This window comes from Polistes canadensis, unplaced genomic scaffold (genome assembly GCF_001313835.1).
Source record: "Polistes canadensis isolate GaletaPanama2010 unplaced genomic scaffold, ASM131383v1 scaffold_3, whole genome shotgun sequence".
In the NCBI taxonomy this organism is placed as follows: Eukaryota; Metazoa; Arthropoda; class Insecta; order Hymenoptera; family Vespidae; genus Polistes; species Polistes canadensis.
In genome coordinates this window covers 1,340,299-1,361,847 of record NW_014569550.1, presented here as the reverse complement: position 1 = coordinate 1,361,847, position 21,549 = coordinate 1,340,299, and the positions used below count along the sequence as shown (strand labels likewise).

At 35.7% G+C, this 21,549-nt stretch overlaps 1 protein-coding gene across 2 annotated transcripts in view; it reads right to left on the bottom strand.

Annotated features, from left to right (window-relative positions):
- Nucleotides 1–21,549, bottom strand: part of LOC106786795 — a 229,145-nt gene that overhangs the window by 95,790 nt on the left and 111,806 nt on the right. For both annotated transcript variants that reach the window (XM_014748562.1, XM_014748573.1), the window contains exon 3: nucleotides 8,999–9,075. In XM_014748562.1, the coding sequence (XP_014604048.1) occupies nucleotides 8,999–9,068 (70 nt within the window). In that variant the 5' untranslated portion in view covers nucleotides 9,069–9,075. The remainder of the gene's footprint in view (nucleotides 1–8,998; nucleotides 9,076–21,549) is intronic.

Below are 21,549 nucleotides of genomic sequence, written 5' to 3'. Positions count from 1 at the left end.
TCCCCGTATAATTGTGCGTTAGCTAATTTTCTGCCTTGTATGTAATAAGTACACGCTTACGCTGGAATTTCTAACAACGGAAAAAACCGTGCTTTTACAAGAAAGTATTGCGACGAACGCGATATATTGTACAAGTGAAAAAATATATCTACGAACGTAACACCAACGATGCTCAATGACTACAACGATGACGTTGACAACGTCAAATCCGGCGTAAAATATAAATCGCAAATGCCGCCCAAAAAAATTCCCTCTAAAGCAAGCAAGTTCTTCTCTCTCTCACACACCGAAACCACTCTCGTAACTCAACCTACTCTCGCACATTCACGTACTCATACTTTTCTATCCTTTTACACCACTACCTAACGCGATATTTCTCCTTGTCGGAAATCGATTCGAACTTTTTCCTCCCACCATACCTTTCTCCTCCCCCCCCAGCCCCCTCTTCCCACTTATTCTTTCTTCCGTTTAGGTCTTTAGTCCGATAATATTGGCAATCGTACGTTTTTATTAAATACGAATCATTCTAATGATTAATCAAAAACAAGAATCCTTTGTAATACTTTTGAAAATAAACACAAGTGAAAATAGTGAACGAAGATAGACAATTTTTTTCTCACATCTATTCGTCATTTTCTATTCATGTTTTCGATTTAATTAAGAGATAACTGAAAACGTAAGCTGCGTACTACGGATTATAATGAAAGTATAAAATATTGAAGGGAGATATATTCGCGCGTTTGTCTCTTAGTGGCTCTAACTCTTTCGTCCCCCTTTCTTTCTGTAAAATAATTTCATTTACGAATTATTCGATGATGAGAGCGAACGAGATAGAGAGAGGGAGAGAGAAAAAAAGGTAAAGAAATCATACTTGTTTTTTTTTTCTCCGATAGGCAGGAAACACGACTGGATCGAAACGAAAGAGTCAAGTTTAATACTCAACAAAATGCTTCCAGCTTTGTCAAAGGTAAAGCTTGACGCGTAAAAAGGGCATAGCGGAATGGGGGTTATCGGAGTAGGAGAGGAGGCGTGCAAGGCCGAGCTTTTAATCGTCGTCAGCACTTTCTCTCTCTCTCTCTCTCTTTCTATTTCTCTTTCTCTTTCTACCTCTTTCTTTCTCTTTCTCTTTTTTTGCTACAATTTTTTTGCTTTTGTGCGTCGCATGCACACACACATATTATTCGTCGCGTGCGTGTGCACTCAGGCTCGAGGAACAATGTCGGAATTCACTTTAACGGACCTTAGTAATTACCTAGCACGTTGAGTCCTTCGCTTATTTGCCTTGACTCTGATTAACCTTCCGCGTGATTTTACGTTCCCTACGAAGGAACCGGAAAAATCGTTGGATTTTATAAAAACGTAATTATCAACGTCCTGTTCTACATGTTATATAATTTTTTTTTTTTTTCCTTTTTCTTCTTATACATTCCATTTCCATTCTCCCCTACCCGTTTCTTTTTTTTTTTGATTCGTAATGCTCGTTAACATGGATCTAGAATATTTTCGTGCGTTGGAGCTTCGAAAAAAAACAAAGTTATAATGTTGAGAATTTTTATAAAACCATAGGATAGGAAGGGCAGAGAACAGCGGAACGTGGGAAAAATAATTTTTCACCATTTAAACTCAGCTCGACTAATTGAAATATAAATGATTAAGTAGCCGCGAATACTCGAAAAAGGAATTGCTGACGTAGGTTAGTAAATTTTACGTATTATATAAATATGTATATACATACATATATTTCTAACCGTCTACGTTCGTATATATATATATATATATATATATATATATATATATATATACGCTTGCATAATATTATATACAATTATTATACGCATAGAGACCTATGAAAAGGGGGTTTTCCTTTGTTCAAAGTATTTGCAACGGTACTCCTCGGTACGATGTAACCATCCTCTCAAGCGGCTCAAAGTACAGACGAGATTTAACAAGAAATATAGAAAAGTATAGGAGATAGCTACGCGTTAGTATATATATATATATGTATATATGTAATTGCATATACATATACGACGCATATACCCCACCTATGTTTACATATGTACGCGTTTTAGATACTACGTACGTAATAAGAGCAGATAATATGGCGGTCGAGCAGCCAAGGAAAATGCTTTTAGCGCGTTAGCGAATGAATTACGCGAGCTTATTAAAGCGCTTCTTCTTTCCTTCGTACCTATCTCACCGGACAAGCGTGAACCAATTGTTGTGTTGAGAAAGAAGAAAACCCGTTTGGAAAAGGGTTTCTTTCGTTTGCTTCACCGTAGAAAAATTTCTCTTTCCTCTTTCTCTTTTCTATCATCATCATCATCATCATCATCATCATCATCATCATCATCATCATCTTCTTCTTTTTCTTTTTCTTTCTTTTCTACTTCTACTTCTATTTCCTTCTCATACTATTCTTTTCTTTTTCTTATTTCTTTCTCTCTTTCTTTCTGGCGCTTTGCAAGCTTTCTCTTTCTTTTTCTTTTTCTTTTTATTTTTCTTTTACTTTTTCTCTTTCTCTCTCACTCATTCTCCTCTCGTATCTACGCAGCGTTTTCTTTTCTTTCGCAAAACTCTCTCACACACATACCACGAAAAGGAAACCAATTACGCTCTCTGTCAGCGCCTTTCTCCTCCCACCTAAGAGGTACGCTTTTCTAGCAATTCTTTTAAATGTTCAGTTGGTCGACCGTACAATTGCCATTAGGGCTTTTTCTTTTTACAAACAATATCATTTCATGAATCGCTACGTAAAACGTTAACAAACGAAACCAATAGTTATCAATTGAATATACGTATGTATGCATATATATATATACAGAATGTATTCTAAATAAACGTAATTATATATGCAAAAATTAGATGATAAAAAGAGTAACATTTTTTTCTTTTTTTCATTTAAATTATAAAATTAAAGATTTTCCTTTCTACTAATATAAAATTATTATAATCGTAAGAAAGAACTCCGTTTAATTAAATTACAATTTTTCGTTGATTTGTTTTACACAAATTAAAATCGAAATTTGCTTGTATGAAAAGAATACATGGTAAAAAATATATGGTACAAATAATAAAAACATTTAAATTGCATAGGCGGATAAAAGAAAAATAATGATATTTCAGAAAACCACAATCGGTTTTATTATGAATATAAAAATCGGTATAATCCTTTTTACCTTGTTTCCTGTCCTCGCTTTTTATCTGCATCGAGAAAATTTAGAAATCGTTGTCTATGACTCTCAGCTGTTGTTGTTACGTTCACGACCACAATTCGACTGACAAAGACGTACTAAAGTAAAAAGATATAAAGTCGTTTGGCCGAAAACAAAATATAAACATTACAAAGGACAATAAATACGAAAACGTTAATTAATGACCCAATTTGAAAAACATTGCTCAATTATATCACTGATTCGTGTATATTAGATACATATACATATTATTATTATTATTATTAACGATTAATGTTTATTTTAACTAACTTATCGAAAATGAAATCAAATGATTTAGAGATTTGTATAGGTAATCAAAATTCTATTTCAGCAAACATCCATCGAATTATCTATATAACTTACTCTCACACTTTTTTACGTATTATCGCGAATCCTAAGCTGCGTGCAATAGTAGTGAAGTAGAGTCCCTCATTCGAAAATTCACGGGGTCGGAGTCCCGTTATCGCAGAACCACTGGGAGAGAATGTGCATATCAGCTTTGTGGTCAGATAAGGGTGATTTCGTGCAAGTTGGAGAGAGAACGAAAGAGAGAAAGGGAAAGAGAAAGAGAGAGAAATTCACGGTGTAGAACAGCCGAGAAAATTATGCGAACCACCGTTGAATCGGCTCGTACACGAACACGAGTTAGATGCCAATGGTTCCCGGTGTTTGGCGAGTTCAACGGAAGGGAGAAAATCGACGTCCCTTCTGTGATTCTTGGTTTTACACTCGGTCGAGCGAGAGAAGGGTGTGTTGTGAGAAATGAAAGAGAAAGAGCGAGAAAACGAGCATGTGTTGTAGCTTGATGCGAAAAACTGTAGAAAGAGGGGAATCGGGGGTGGGGATGGGGGTGGGAGTAGAACAAGATAGGAAGAGTAAGTAACCGTGAGTTGAAAAGGGGGAAAGAAAGAGATGAGGTTGAAAAAGATGGAAAGAAAAAGAGAAAGAGAGAGAGAAAAGATAGTAGAATAAGAACGTGTTGCGAACTAATGCGTTACGATCTCAATGAGAGAAAAAGGTTTGCTGTGGTATGAAATAAAATGAGAAGAAAGGGGAGAGCATAAAGATTAAAAGAGGAAAAAAATTTGGAAGAAAGAAAGAAAGAGAGAGAGTGATAAAGCATGGAAGGGGGAAAGAGAAAAAGATCTATAGATATATATATAGTAAGAGAGAAAGAGAGAGAAAGAGAAAGAAGAATGAAGAGAAATCATCAAAGAGGATCGGAGCTAAATGGCCGTGGAAATAGAAGTGTTTTTTACGAGGTTACCCAGCACTCGAAACTCAGAGTGGACTCGAGCCCTCGCTCGCTTGCATTTCGCTACCCCTCCGGGAGTTTATGATCGCTCATTCGAACCCACCCTGAGCATACTCGCATGTGCGCCAAAACAGTATCCCATTTAACAGAGAAACTCAGGTGAGGGAGCATTCGTGGTAATAAAAATAACGCTCGTCTCTTATCCTTTTCTTTATCCCTTTCTTCTTCTTTATCTACCTTTCTCTCTTTCTCTTTCTCTTTTTCTTTTTCTATCTCTTTCTACGCAGAAAAGAAACAAGGAGGAATAATCAATTTTAAATAGAAACGTGCGTAGTAGATCTCTCCGCGATTACGAAAAAAAAAATCAAATTTTCTATTACGGTTAATCCTATTTCAAAAATTTTCGTTAATTTTTGATAAAAGATACAAGAAAAATAAAGAAAATAAATATATATATATATATATATATATATAGAAAGAGAAAAAAAAAGGGAGTATAAAGGGATGGAAAAGAAATGAGATATCTATCATGTAACTGTAGGAGGATCTTTTATACGAGAGAATATTTTCTGTTTTGTTCAGTAAAATTTTCATGAAATCGAAAGAAAGAAAGAAAGAAATAAAGAAAGAAAGAAAGAAAAAAAGATTGGCGACACGTTAACCGAAAGGTCGCGTTGTTCATTTCCTGCTAATATTCATTCAGTCTCGGCCTGTAGAAGGGGAGAGATAGAAATGCACTTTTATTACGACGCTGCAAAACCACCGGGCCGAGTAGGAGAAACGAATTCAGCGGCTCGCGTTGTCTCTTCTACGTTTATCTCTCTTTCTCTTCAACTCTATTTCTCTCCCAACAGCATTTTTTTTTTTTTTCTTTTTACTATCCTACCTATTCCCCTTTAGCCTGTAACCGTGCACTTTTCTCATCGTAAAATTAGTTCTTTTCCAATGGAAAAGCTTGTTTCTATCAAAGTTTGCCCGACCCTTTTTCCACGTAGATTACTCCAAAGCAGATGTTCCCTCTCTCTCTCTCTCTCTCTCTCTCTCCCTTTATTTTCTTCTCTCCCTTGGTCTCCCTTCAAAGTTATTATAGGATATAACGAATTTGAATTATAATTCGCGTGGTAAATTGCTGAAGAGATGCGGCGGCCACCGCAATACTAAATTGCATGTATATATATATATATATATACATGAAAGACGAGCATTCTTTTTTCCTTCTCTCTCTTTCCCTTCTCTCACTCTCTCTCACTCTCCCTCTATTTCTTCTCGTCAGACACTTGTTCAGAAATGAAGAGAGACGAATCGATGAAAACATCGAAGAAACTCGTCTCTATAATATAAGCATAGCGTGCGTCGAAGAGCCTCGATTTTACGCGCTTTGTGTACGTAAACGAGACAAAGCGGCGCCTTGCTGTGAACTTAACACGTTCCTGATATTCGAGATAATGGGATGCCTGTTCTCTGTGCTATGACACGTATATATAAACACGCATACATAGAGGTATGCACGCAGAGACGCGTATATACGCACACACAAAGATCTCTCTATGTTCCTAGGTATATCTTGAATACATGCATATATATATATATATTGTATATATATATATATATTGTATATATACATGTGGTTCGTAAAAGCACGTAGATTTACCGTTTCCACAGTTAGCTTCAACGAGAATGGTATTTATGCGTGCGCGTTAACAATGTGTGCGTTAAACCGATGGAGAAAGCGAGAGACGTTGCAAAAACGAAGATTTATCTAGATGCCTCTAGCATACCACTGTAGACCGAAGGAAATGACACTTATTAACTTGACTTCTCGAGGCTTTTAGCCATCGACTTCACTGAAATACGAGTGGGTAGAAATCAAATTTGTGAAAAGACAGAGACGAATGGCATAGCTATCCTTCCGCTTCCTATACTTCCTGTCTGTCTGTCTGTCTGTCTGTCTGCCTATTTCTATATCTATCTACTTCTCTGTCTTTCTATGTATCTATCTATCTATCTATTTATCTATCTATCTTTCTTTGTTTCTCACTTTCTCTCGGTTGGTTTAATCCAATACAAGATCTCGTCGAATGTGGTCTGACCAAATAAGAAAAGTGAATTTCTTTCTATTTATTCGTTTATTCATTTATCGTGATAGAATAAAAATGTCTATTTTTGTTCTCTCTATTTTATTACACATGTATACAAAATTATTGATCTTTACCTCGACGTAGATGTGAATTGAATTCTACGTTTCTCGGCCATTAAAAAATATAAAAGAGAGAAGCTTTCCTTTTAATTTAATATTTATTTAATGAATTTGTGTGTGATATTTATACCACATAACGTTGACATTTATTTTATTAAACATTTAATGTTAATTTATATTAGTTCTATATATATATATATATATAGTTTCTCTATCCTTACTGATTACCTTTGTGTGTACAATAAATTTTCTTCTATCTCCTTATCTCTCTCTCTCTATCTTGCGATCTCCCTCGTGTTTCGTGCCATTATCGAGTTTCGAGTCTTCCGAGAGTTTCGGCGAGCTTTCAAAGTGGCGACACTTCGATCTTTCGACAGAGAGAGAGAGAGAGAGAGAGAGAGAGAAAGAGGAAGAGCACTATGTCGGTGTTCTGGCCGAAGCGAACTCTTAAAGCCGCCAATTAAGTCGGAAGGGTGGAAAGTCCGGTTTCCCCTTACGCTATTCTTCGACGCACTGCGGTTTCTTTAGAATGTAGCTGTCGTAACTGGAACGGTGGCTCGACGAACGAGCCACTTTGCTTTCGATCGTGCGAATGAGCTTCCCAACCTTTCGCGAACGGTCAACTTTGACTATTGCTCGCGGTTACTTTACTGGTAATTACCAAAACTGTTTGTTACTTCCCTGACTAAGTTGGTAAGTAAGTGTAAATGTTTACCTCCGTTCGCGTGTGTATTTGTTTGTAAAAGAGAAAGGGAAAGAGAAAGAGAGGGAATAGATAAAAAGATAAATAAATAAGTAAAAGCGATACTAGAGAATGAATTGTTAATAATCTAAAAGCTTATTCTCACTTCTTTTTTTTGTTTAAATTTGCACTAGGATGCAAATAAAATAATTCGTTGATTCTTAAATTGGTGTTAATTTCTCGCACGAGGTTTTTTATACGTGAGAAATAAAAATAAGTTTTGAAAAAATTACTTATGTGTACGAAAAAGAATTAGAAAAAAAATTTAGTAATAGAAGGAAATAAGGAGGATTAGTAATCGAAAAGTTCTTTCTTAGAAATTAATACGAGGATTTGAATATACCTAGGCAAAGTTCTAGCAAAGCATCTTGGAAATTATTCGCAAATTCTGGTCCTCGCGCGTAAATGTCACATAAGAGAAAGAGAAGGATAGAGAGATGAAGAAACAGACAGGTAGGCAGATATACCAAGTGAGACAAAATGAGAAAGAACGTAGGATGTTTGAATTCACGAAGACAAACCGTGACTTATGCAAAAGTGCGCTGCCGTCTCTGAAAATGTGATACGACGAGTGGTATCTGCATAAGCAGATATGATAACGCTAGCGAGTGGTACGCGAGTATCTCGGAACTTTCTTGTATCGTATAAGTGTAATTATACACTTACATAGTTATATATAATATATAAATGTAAGATAGGTAATTGTATTAAAGAAATTCTTGACAAGTTAGAAAAATGTTAATTAAATAGATCAAATATTAATGAGAAAACAAGAGAGAAACATTTTTTTGCAATGAACAAAATGAAAGAAAAAAAAACAAATAAAAAAAAATAAAATAAATAAAATAGGAAAGAGATTCAACGTCTCATTGATAATAATAGGAACATCGTATTTACCTTAAATCCTGGCCAAAACGTCTAGTCTTCTTCGTCCAGGAAACGAGGCGCTATTCAAAGCGAGTACAAAACGTTGGAACGTTCGGTGAGAATAAGACTGGAGGAAAAGGGGAAACGCGGAAACTAATTTGTCTATCCGAGTACAATTGAGAAAAGGACGGTAGGAAAGGTCCGCCGTTATGTGGCACGGTTGAGTGTGCATTACGTCGAGACTGAGAAGGAGATGGAAATAGATGGAGGGATGAGGATGAGATAGAGAAAAAGATAAAGGGAAAATGAATGAATGAGAGAGAAAGAGATATAGAAAGCCATTCACGAGTCCTTCCGACGTTACTACCACGATCATCATAATCCACCCCTCGACGTTGTTTTCGTACGGGTTCACGACAGATTCCCGAGCGACCTTGGTGGATTAAAGATCTCATTCTCTTCCATTTCTTCATCTCTCTTTATCTCTTTCCTTCCCTTTAAGATCCAACGAACTCTATACTATATCTCTTCTTACATTATTGAATATAAAATGGTAAAAAAAACAACCTACTTAAATGGATTTTCCGGCATATCGACTAAATTTCATTTCACAAATCGTCGGACAACATTTAACTATAGAAATTCTTACTTTTTCAATTATCAAATGAGATTACGAATGAGATCATTCAAGGATTAACTATTAATCTATGATATTTGCTAACCTGTCCGTGGTGCACCCAGGATACTGGAGTGGAGCAGCAGGAAGCACGTCAGCACCAATGGCCGTTTCATCTTCGATCTAAAAAGAGAAGACACAAATTGTTCCTTACAAATAATTCGTGGTAAATATTCATTTAAACATGAATTTATATGCATACGATTAACAAGAAGACGGTCAGTGAGACCCAACCTAAGATTTTTTCTTCAAATTTTGCACATTTGAAAACGTATATTATATATGCCGATGGGAATATATTTCGTCGATCTTTCTTTCCGATTAGCTATGAAAGTCGATGGTTATTGATGGATCATTCTTAAGATATATATCTCTAGTTCATCGAGATTGATCGTTCCTTCTTTACGAGTCAATCGAAATTCACCGTCAAAGTCCATTACGGAGTTTCGCGTAAGATCGTAAGATTGAATAAAATATTCTATACAAAGTTTAAGTGAAACTCCATCTTTATGGTGAGACTAATCGTTACACCTTTTCGTAATATCGTTAAAATATCGAATTTTCTTTAAACAAATAAACCATTTTTCTCGATATAATAATCCCCCATTTAATGAACTCGTTCAACATTGTCCCATCGATCCAAATTTCATACTTAACAAAAGGATCATAATCGGCGAACGTTTGGCTCGTAAACATAAAATTTAATGGATGAAGGGAACACCCAGAGAGTGAGAGGACGATAAAAAGGGGAAAAAGAATGAAAAAATAAGCTAAACGAAAGAAAGTGAGAGAGAGAGAGAGAGAGAGAGAGAGAGAGGACAAGAGATAGCGAGACAGTGAGTAAGAAAGAGAATGGGTGAGTGAGAGAGACAGCTAATGGAGAAGAATGGTGTGGAGCAATGTGGTAGAGGAACGTAAATCTAAAAGGAGCAAAGAGAAGATAGAGGAGGAGGAAGAAGAGGAGGAGGAGGAGGAGGAGGAGGATAACACGCATCGACGCGGCCATCTCTAGCGTTAGAAACCATCGGAATCGTGTACCATCTTTCTCCCTCTCCGCCTCTCTAACTCTCTTCCTCTCTGTGGTTCCCCAGGAATATAACCGTTCCTGTGCGCCAGCGTGTGAAAGTATGGTAGCGAGAGAACAGTGTAGAAGAATGTATGTGTATACTATACAGAAGGATAGAGTGAGATAGTTGTATAGTTCTCGGTTCCGTGTCAGCGTGCGTGGAATGTAATACGGTGGCTGGTAGCGTCACATGGGCTATTTAGAAGGAACTATCATGACGTCGAGAGAGGGTGAAAGAGAAAGAGAGAGAGAGAGAGAGAGAGAGAGAGAGAGAGAAAGAAAGAAAATAAGAGGGTTGTGAAAGAACCGGTGCAACATCTTCTGATGTAAGAGAAGAGGACGACTAGATGCCGAAGGCAACGATGTGTTTCTCCTTCTTCCAAGGCAGATCCTTTTCCAACTTCTTCGTTTCTCTTTTCTTTCATTTTCTTTTTCCATTTTTTTCTTCTCTTTCTTTTTTTCTCCCTTTATATCTCCCTATTTTTGTTCTCTTTCCTTCATCTTATTCTTCATCGTCATATTCTTCCTCCTTCTTATCCATCTCTTCTTCTTCTTCTTCTACTTCTTCTTCTTTGCGTAGCATCGTCTACGGTCTATACGAAGGAGTTTTTTTTTTTCCMCCCCCCCCCCCCCCGTTAGCCCCTTCCCACCCTTTTCTACCTCTGTGCTCTTCTCTTTTTTTCCTCATTCACGAAGGATGAAGGGGAGTGAAATGTTGCAGATACAGCTAGCTAGCTAGCTAGCTCGAGAATAGGAGAGTAGCTTCCAGAAGAAGAGAAGAAAGTATTCGCTCGGCCGGTTAGCAAGCCTTATACTTCTACTTCTACTTCTACTTCCTCTTCCTCTTCCTCTTCCTCATCCTCTTTCGCCTTCATATCCCCCTATTTCCCCATCTCCTCTATTTCTTTCCTTTCTTCGTGGTTGCGAAAAACCAGACCATTGACACCGGATGCTCGGCCCGGCCATTGTTACCGCGACGGGCTAATAAAGAAAAATAAAGGCTCCTTCGTGGATATTAGCTCGGTTCTCTCACGCTCTTAGGATGCCAGGCCTGGCATCAAGAAAAGCCCCTCGAGCAAAAGGAAGATGGATAGTGAAAAAGAAAAAGAGAAAGAGAAAGAGAGAGAGAATAAGGGAAAAATGCAGCAGACATTCAGCTTCACAGCTTCCTCGATGCTTTTTTAAACGGCACGCGTATTCTAAAAAAATACATGTAGAACACTGCCTTTTCAACATTTTTTTTGTTTAAACTACGAATCGAATGTAAAGGTATATATTTATATGTAAACACAATCTTGAAATTTGATCATTAATTTAAAAACAATGAAATATTCAAACTTGAATGAATTGTAGGAAAACAACTGATGGATGTATGGTTTAAAGTATTTAATAGCCATTTAGCTAAACGACTTTCTTATTGTTAGTGTATTCCAATAACACAAGCAGAGAGAACGATTCATTAATTAATAATTAACTTTAAAGTTTCCTATCTTAAATATCACACGTGTTTCAAAAACACATACAGATCGATGTTTTCCTTTGTATGGTTTTTCAAGTTTCAATATTGAATATAAAAATATAAATAAGAAAGAATTGTAATAATAAGGAACGATCATTTAAAAATTTGATTGTTAATTTGGAAACGATAGAATACTAATACCGATAATGCTTGAATGGATTGTAGCATAGCAACTGATAGATGTTTGGATTAACGTAGTAATCCTTCAATCCTTCGAGCAACGATACTAAGGAGTATGACAATAGTCCGTACCACGTAGTACTGTTTGACGATCAGGATACATCAAAAGCGAAATAGCCTTGTTGGCATATACAGTTAATGATACAACGAACATTCGCGAACGCGTATGCGTACGTCCGTAAGGGAGATGTGGACACGGGATCATTGTACGTGCACGGTGCTTAATGTCTCGAGAGACAGAACCGATCCTGCGGACAATGGCGCGTGGAAACGCGTACGGGTGCTTTGGACAGTACTCCCTCCGTCTCCTGAGCGAAGTGTACGAGCTTATGGGGAAGCTTACATAGATATAAACCTAGAATCGTTAAATGGGAGGGACAATAACGAAGACAGAGAGAAAGTGAGAGAAAGAGGGAGAGATAAACCGAAGGAAAATAATTTCTGTTCGATTTAGCCGTGAACATGGGACGGGTCATTACATGCATATAAACTTAAATCTTTAAATGAAAGGAAAAGAGAAAGAGATAGAGAGAGAGAGAGAGAGAGAGAGAGAGAGAGAGAGAGAGAGAGAGAGAGAAACGTAGAAGGATATAATTTTTGTTCGATTAATTCGTGAACATGGAATGAGTAAAGACAGCGAATAAACGGAAATTGAATGATAATACAACGAAGAGATGAAAAATATTGCGATGATAATAAAAAACAAAATTGGAATAAATCAAGATAGAAACTTTGAGGATTTTTTTCGAATTTTTATCTATTTACATTCCAATATCGCGGAACACGATAACAACGTCATCGAAAAAACGATCGTATTAGCAATTTTAAAAAGAACTAACTATATCGTAGAAATTAATGAATGTATTTGCGTCGCGTCGGTGAATGCCCTATGCTACTATCTGGTAATCTAATAAAGTGTGTTGTTTAGAGATGATTTTCGTAGCGGGCGGTTTAACTAACGTTAATTCTCGCTAATACCGTTTTAACGAATAAATGCCGTTTGTTATCTCTTTCTCTCTACGTAGATAGGAGAACGTCAGTAACCACCCACACTACCAACATTACCACCACTACCACTACCACTACCACTACCACTACCTACTCCTGTTTTCGATGAAAGTGGCCGCAGAGGAGAGTACTTTGGAGTGCAAAGAGGGATTTTAATTTGTAGATAATTACCGAGTGAGCTCTCGCTTTCAAACGAATCGTTCCATCCACGAATGTAGCGAGTGGTGGATTAAAAAGGGTAAGGAGGACGGGAGGGGTTAGGGGCCGAGGGTGGAAATAATGATCAAAAATAATATCCCAAAGATACTTGCGAACGGCTAGGGAGATTTAATAGTAATCGATGTATTGAACGTTCGTTCCCTCCCTCACCATCCCTGACAAATCATACAAATTTAGACGATTTAGTTACGAGCCAATGAACGACCGAACGAGTAATGACGATCGTTTAATTGCGTTTTAAAGCAAGAGGGAAAGAAGAGGAAATGAAAAGAGAAAAAGGAAACATATACAAATGTGGGATGCAGAAACTCGGCAAATTGACACGATACGGCATGCAGATTAGTATACCGTAATTATTTGGACGATATGTATTTGTAGATATCTTACACGTGTATTAATTTGACTGGTATTAGAGTCAATCGATAGATTTTGTTTACGTCAAATAAATATTTTCTCTCATTTTTATTATTAAGTTTTTCTTAAAAGAAAATGAACCAAAATATATTCCAACATAATTCTTATAAAGAAATTAATTCGAATTAATGCTGTAAAAATGAGCAAACTAAAATAGATATCAACTTTATGCGATCTCATTTATTTACGAATATTCTAAAATATGTGAAATAAATAAGAGAGACAGAGAATGTGGCCATTGATCGCGAATTAATCGATTTCCATTGTATTTATTGTTATCATCGATACCGATGTCGGCCGATACTAGATCTCATTAACGATCGAAAAACTCGAGACAGAACGTGTTCATTAATTTTAATGGCACGTTGGTATAATGATTCCGGGCGTACGTATAGCCACACCTGATTTACACGCATGTAAATTTGGTAAATGCACCGATTACGCGAATACATCCGTCGATCTTGATTCTTTTCCATCTCCCTCTCAATCACCCTCCTACTCCTCCTCATCCTCTCCCATCCGTTCGTTGGTTCTCTACGATCAATTCACTTTACGATTTAGTATGATACGTGTATAACATTCCGATCTTGCATTTATATTTGAACAAATATAGAGAATTATGAATATTACAAATCTTGAAGATATTTAAATACGTTAATATACATATATAAATATAAAATGAATCGAAGAGATCGAAAAGATCGAGATGGATTAAGATAGATAGATAGAGAGAGAGAGAGAGAGAGAGAGAGAAAAGAAATTTGTTAAATACGCGATAATGTCTGGCACTATCATTATTGTTTCGCTAAAATATGTATAAATTTCAATAGAATTTCAACGCAATCGGAACCGTACTTCGTTTTAAAATTATCCTATAGTTGAATACAATTCACTAAAGAATGCAATATGAAAGAGAAAGAGAGAAGCTTGAAATTACTGCCATTGATTAATCTTTGCCTACGAAAGAGCATAAATGACGGTAGGTATTAACACAAAGATATTAAGAGGTTTGAAAGTCTCTGATTTTTGAATCCATAAAGCGAGATCATGCCTGAATAATGCCTCTAGTATCGTTTAAATGTAGCCATAGTTATTTTACGTAAATGCGTGTGTGGTATGTGTCTATGTGTGTGTGTGAGTTGAAACCTTCGGCAATTATCGACATAGATAAATCTGCATGGATGAATTTGTGTTCGTATATGAGGACAGTAGGTATGTGTGTGTATATAGATGCTCACACTAAAAGCATCTTTGTCGATCATAGCCGTTAGCATTATAGTACATACATACGTAGATGTAGCTGTGTAATTTCAGTACAGAGGTATCATATACGAGCGTACACGAAGCGAACGGATTGAAATCTGAACATCGATCGAGACAACGAATTCCACACTAGCTCGATGGCACGTACGAAAAGGCAAGAGCGACACTGCGAGTAGAAATACCTAAATGCCACGAGAATCCGAAATTTTTTGTCGTTCGATACGGAGAATACCGTACTGGACACATGCATGTAGATACTACGCACATGTCTGGTATTCAATTAATCCTTACAGAAAAGGAAAAAAAGAAGCACAGTGATATATGCATAGATATATATACGTAAAGAGAAAAAGAAAGAAAGAGAATAAATTTATATGTATCTTAATTCTCTATGTTATAATTTTGTATATTATATATATATATAGTATAGTAAAGTATAAAGAACGAGAGAAATAAATAAATAGAGAGAGAAAAAAGATAGATATCTCTTTACCTATATTTATAAATATATAGTATAGAAAAATCGATGCATATTAGATGCATCTAACGAGATTATATTGAAATTTGATCCATCTTTAAATTATTTTTACTTTTCTACAAGAGAATATTCAAAATTAATTATCCATTCTTATCTCTTCTTGTACTCTGAAAATGAATGTTTTGATAGTCGTGCTGTTTTATCGGATCTAATCTACGGATCAAATAATAATTTCACATTATAACTATTTGCTTCTAGTAAATTCACTTATTATCTAGTTGAAATATGTAATTCTATCTTCTCTCCTATTTTAACTGGTCAGTTTAATTATTTCATATAATAATTGATATTTTAATACGAATTAACGAATTTCATTAATTAATGCTAACACATGTTTATTAATTTATATACTAGTATTTAGAGATTTATCATATTTTCATTTATAATGCTATATGTATAATATATGATTATAGTAAAGTATAATGACAAAAAACTATACGTTGCTATATCTACGTACATATATGCATTTCTATATACGTATAAATATAAATATCAAATGGATGATTGATCAGTTGATAATAAAAAAATATTTTTTGAAAGTATTTCTTATTAAAAACACTGATATTGATGTTACACAATGCAGTGATTAATTAAAACGAATGATTATTTTCATTGTAATCTCTTAAAAATCTCTGATCGTACTTATCCTCCTACGATGGCTCACTTATCGTCCTGATCCGTTCCATGCTAGGCTCGTTCGATAAATGAAATTATATCCGGCTTTCACATCAAGACAGTGAACAATATATATATATAACAATATATATATATATATGTATAACAATATATAAGCAAGATTATAAAAAGCAATTTCACCACATTCTCCTCGTATCGATAATATCATGTATTTACTTACGTCAGAAGAAAAGGAGAGGAAAATGTGACGACTCTCCAATCGATCAAATAGATTACCAATCGACAAACATCTTTTTCCATCGAAATAATTCAATGAAACAATTATATCGGAGATAATAAATTAATAATCAAAAAATTACATTCTTTTAATATAATAAAATCAAAGAATATAAGAGCAAAAACCGACGAAACACATATCGAGTGAGAGAGAGAGAGAGAGAGAAAGAAACGAAGAACAAGTTTTATTATTTTTTGTTTTCAGGTATTAACTAAATGAGATACGAAGGGGAAAAGAGATAGAAAACATTTTTCATTAGCGATTTTCGATGCATCGTTTTGTTCTTTCGTCGATTGTCATATGCTGGTTCGGTTTATCTTGTCTATAGGTTCCCATTTATTGCACTTTTCATGATGCATGCTCACTACTAGACAAACGTACATACAGACTTACAATCATCCATACGGAATAACATTCTACATATGGATACTTATGTACTATATTATTTAGTTTATAATAGTATTAGTATATACACGATAAAAAAGCATATCTACTTCGCATATATAACTGTGTATATAAACGTATGTGTGTGTTGTGTGTCATATATAAAACATGGAAGTAAAAAAAAAAGAGAGAAAAAAAAAAAAGAACGGCAAACCCAAGTATGGTTTCGTTGAGAAGAAATAGGAAACGTGAAAGAGTAAAAAGAGCGAGGAAGACAAAGAGAGATTGTAGACAGATGCGTTAACTGATAATCGATAACCCTTCTCTCTCTCTCTCTCTCTCTCTCTCTCCCTTTCTCTCTCACTCTCTTTCCTCGTATTACGGATAGAAAATATTGACGCGAGGCAACGACCATCGGGCAAGCGATATTAAACCGTTTCCACGCCCTGGATAAAATTTCCGTCCTATCGTGTTCTAGAACAGGAGTAAAATAACATTTGGATTCTAACGTTGTACGAATAAACCGTTTTCGCAAGAACTCCGATCATTTCCTCTGTTCGTCTCCCTCTTCCTTCTTACCCTCTTTTCCTCTCTCTCTCTCACTCTTTCTCTGATATCTTTTATCTCTTTTATTTTTACCTTATATAACACCAAAAATAAAAGCATTTGCGTAATTTTCATTATAATTATATGATAATTATAACTTTTAAACGTTCATTTTCACCTCGATCGTAATTTATGCAAACACTTAAAGACTCGTTTTTTCGAGTGTACAAATAAAAAGGAAAATGGAGATAGAGAGAGAGAGAGAGAGAGAGAGAAAGAGGGGCGATTTTCAATGCACGTTTCTACGTACGTAGTACTACACCGGTCGTGTGTAATTACATGGAAAATAATTGTGCAATGCATAACTATAATATTAATATTTAGCAATTATAATGTAGACTACGTTATATTCGCAAGTACACATCAAATGTTTCATTTAACAAATGGATGATTCAATAACTTTGTAAACGAGATATATATATCGATGGATAGTATTCTCGATTATGAAAATAGAAAACATTGATGCAGGACAAATGGGAATCGGTTAAAAGGGAAGTAATGTTAGGTGTTCCGATTAAAAGGAAAAGAAAGATACGATTGGTAGCTGGCTAGAATCGCAAATGAATAACAGTTTCAATTGATAATCGATAATACCTTTGAAACTATCGAACCTATAAAAAGTACCGACGATAGAAAAAAAAAAACTTAAAATTTTAACTGCGTGTGTGGCGAAGATAGAGTGTTCTAATATATAAGTAAGTAATAGAGTCTAATTTGTTATTACAATTTACACATTCTTTTTTTCTCTTTAATATCCTATGTTTCTCTTTTGTACTGAAAAAAAAAGAAAAAAAAAAAAAAAAAAGAAAAGGAAAAAGGTATCGTTATAGGTCTCTCGAGTATTTAAACGTTAATGTCGAAGACTTTAAAAAACTAAGAATCTTAAGTGACTCTTAAGTGCAAGAGAGCGTACATGAGATCCTTACTAACGGTGTTACGTGTAGCGTAAGATAGAACAGGTGAAATATTTAACAGAAATGCTTAGGTAGAGTTTGTAGGTAAAGCTCGGAAATAACTTAATCACTTGATGAATTTTTGAAAGAATCTTATATGCGTTAAATCCCGAAGGATGGGGAATAGAAGATAGGTAGATGCGTTAATACACTGGAGTCCAGGATGATACGAGCCGTCCGGAAAAGCTGCTAACTGGAATGGCGCATGGTTGTACGACGTCGAGCAAGAGCATGATCCTTCGTGAGCATGCAACAATCTGTGCGTGATAAATGATCTCGAACGGCCATTATGCGGTTGATTTGAGCAACGCTCATTCATGTGCAACGCTGCCAGAGTACTTCACTGTCTGTGCGAACGGACCATTCAGGGTACACAACTATAGCCGCATCGCAACTCTGTATTCTGCCACGGGTCCTCTTGTTTTAACCCTCTCGCCCTCTTTACCAACACTATTACCATGTAATCGTATACGTGAACAAACTCACGTACGAGTGAGGCGAGAGATTTATCAAGCAGGTTAACATCGCGGACGAGTAATAGAATCGGATCCCATTCCACAAAGCCCACTGTGTATTGCGTGTTTGCTTCACTGGTATATTCGATTCTAATCAAACTCTCTAAGCCTCAGGGAAATAATACATTTTCAGCTATCTAAATACCTAGTGTACTTAGATAGTAGATAATATTCTAAACCTATTACAACGTGTTTTCTTACTCTATTCTTGTTTGATACTTTACTTTTTTAAAGATCAACCAACCAACGGATCTAACTTTTCTTCTTAAAATGATTATATTATATTAATGAGAAGTTATAAATTAAGTTTAGCTTTGGCTCGAAACTAAGATAGAAAAAAAAGTTAGTTAACTTTACGGCGCTGTAAAGATAAGAAAGTCACCCCTTTCGAAAGATTTATTATTGGCCTGGGCTCGTTGTAATAAACCTCAACGGTATCGATACAACACGTAATCGTTGAGCTTCGCTCGTTATGTTCACGTAAGTGATTTATGCATTCACGTTCTTCGTTACAGCGGGATATTTTTGAAATTAGTTGTTACCGTTCGCTCGTTCGCTCCTTCGATCGACGAATTGTATTCATTTTAAAGCTTGGTAAAAATCTTTATTCGAATAAACGAATTTATTACGTATGCATATATCTGTATAAATCATAATATACATCGTTTCATTGTCTTTCAACAGAGGTCCCAACAAACGAGTTAACCTGCGATCAAATATACGTATGTAAATACATATATGTGCATATCGTTATTGGCATATCATTTTATTATGAACAAATTCAGTGCACGAATCGTGTATATTCCCCATCCTTTATGTAGTACACCTCTTTTGAAGCATTACCAAGCTCTATTCAACCGAGATAATCGTTGAAACGTGCCTTGTAATGAAACGGGTTAACGAGAAGATAGAGAAAGAAAGAGAGAGAGAGAGAGAGAGAGAGAGAGAGAGAAAATAGATTCCATTTGTCAGATACGTATGGGGAAATATTTCGATCGTTTATTCGAACTAAATTTTTGTCTAGCCAAAGTAGATGGTAATTTCATAAAAAAAAAGGAAAAAAAAGAAAAAGAAAGAGAAAAAGCAATATTCGACGAATATGCGATGAGCACTCTCGCGAAATAACATCGATTGTGTTCCCATACGATAAGATAGCCGAGCGGCAAACGAATTCTATCCTCGTTGCATGTCCATTAACACTAATCGATTCACGTAACGTTAGATCTTCGAAGTTAGCGAGACTGTGTGAGCGTCATTACATATTTGTTCTACTCCCGTCGCGTTCCGTGTACCCGAAACTCGAGGATGTCTCTCTGTAAGTAAATTAACTCGATGCATTCCCGTAATTACGATTAATTATACATCCCACCAAAACGTTAATTGCCTTCTAATCGGACCATTTTCATCAAATTATCCGTAAAAAATCGATTCTTTTTTCTTTTATTGTATTTTATTATATTTTTATGTTTGTTAACACAAAACAATAAAAAAAAAAGAAAAAAAAGGTTCGGAATTAATCGATCATAAATGACTGTCATTCGTCTCTATCGTTGACACAAGTGTTTTAATAAATGATAAATAATTTGTCTTCTTTCTCAACGTTATAGAACAGAAAAAGTTTATCTTATAATAATACGAGTAGGATTAAAGCTGTAAGTAATAATGCCGAGTTGGTACCTATGCTTTAGTTCCCTTTTCTATTACTTTTACGATTGTTACTTTAATGATTGAAACATAAAGCTTATAGAGCATCAAATAAGAGATCAAGATGCACTCACAGTAATTAAAACTAAAGTACGAGTTGATTTTCGTATTCGGAACCGTTGTTTCTCTCTTTATCCAAGCAAAAAAAAAGGATTAATTTTTATTTTTAATTTCCTTTTTTTTCTTTCCCTTTTTTAACGTTAAAATATAACAAAATACACATATATACGTATAATCCATGTTAATTATTATTAGAAATTAATTTACGTAGAGAAAGTTAGATAGCTTCGTGATCTTTGATTTTATCTATCTTATTCGTACCTACATTGTTAATTAATAGAGAAGTGCATTGAGCGATTTAACGGGAAGCTTTCACAGACTTAACAGAGTAATACGAGAATAATCGATGAGGGTATGAAGGTATTAACCGTGTATAAGATGTGCGAGATAATTCCAGTCTCGTGTGTGGTAACTCGAGACGAAATAGAGAGAGAGAGAGAGAGAGAGAGAGAGAGAGAGAGAGAGAGAGAGAGAGANAGAGAGAGAGAGAGAGAGAGAGAGAGAGAGAGAGAGAGAGAGAGAGAGAGGGAAGTTTGCTGTGATAGAGAAAGATAGAAGGAAGTAGAGAGAGAGAGAGAGATGAATAGATGGCAAACGTCAAATGGATACACGAAAGAGAGACAGTGAAAGTGAAGTGGCAACGTTATTCAACGAAGGAGACAGAGAAACAAGGAGATAGATGTTGGTATGTGTAAATCGAAACGAACGACTGTGTGTAAATGTAGTAACGCTTAGTAAGGGAAAGAGAAGGAAAGAGAAGGAAAGAGAAGAGAAGAGAAAGGGTGAATAGAGGAAAAGAGAGGTGAGGTGAGGAGAGAAGAGAGGAAGAGAGACGAAAGCTCTTGCTCATAACGCGACCCCGTATCAGTTGATCCAATTTGACTCCCTCTGACATAGCGTACATCGAGGCTACGTACATACGTACGATAATACCTAACCCTAATACCCATCCCAACGCCCTACTACTATCCATTGGCATCGCCATCAGTGGTGCCCTTCTACACAGGCTATATCATCCCATAGGCTAAAATTTCACTGTCATCGCTACCTCGAATTATTATTCGTTAAAATGAACTTTATCGCGACTTTTCCATTCCCTTTATTACCCTCGTCACACATTATAACCCGTGCTTTTTCTTAAATTAAATATCATCCCCCTATTTCTTAACCATCCTAGATAGTTTTCGACGAGTCACCCAATCGTAAATTACTCTCCCATTTTGTCTTCTAACGACAACGATTGAAAACGATCGAT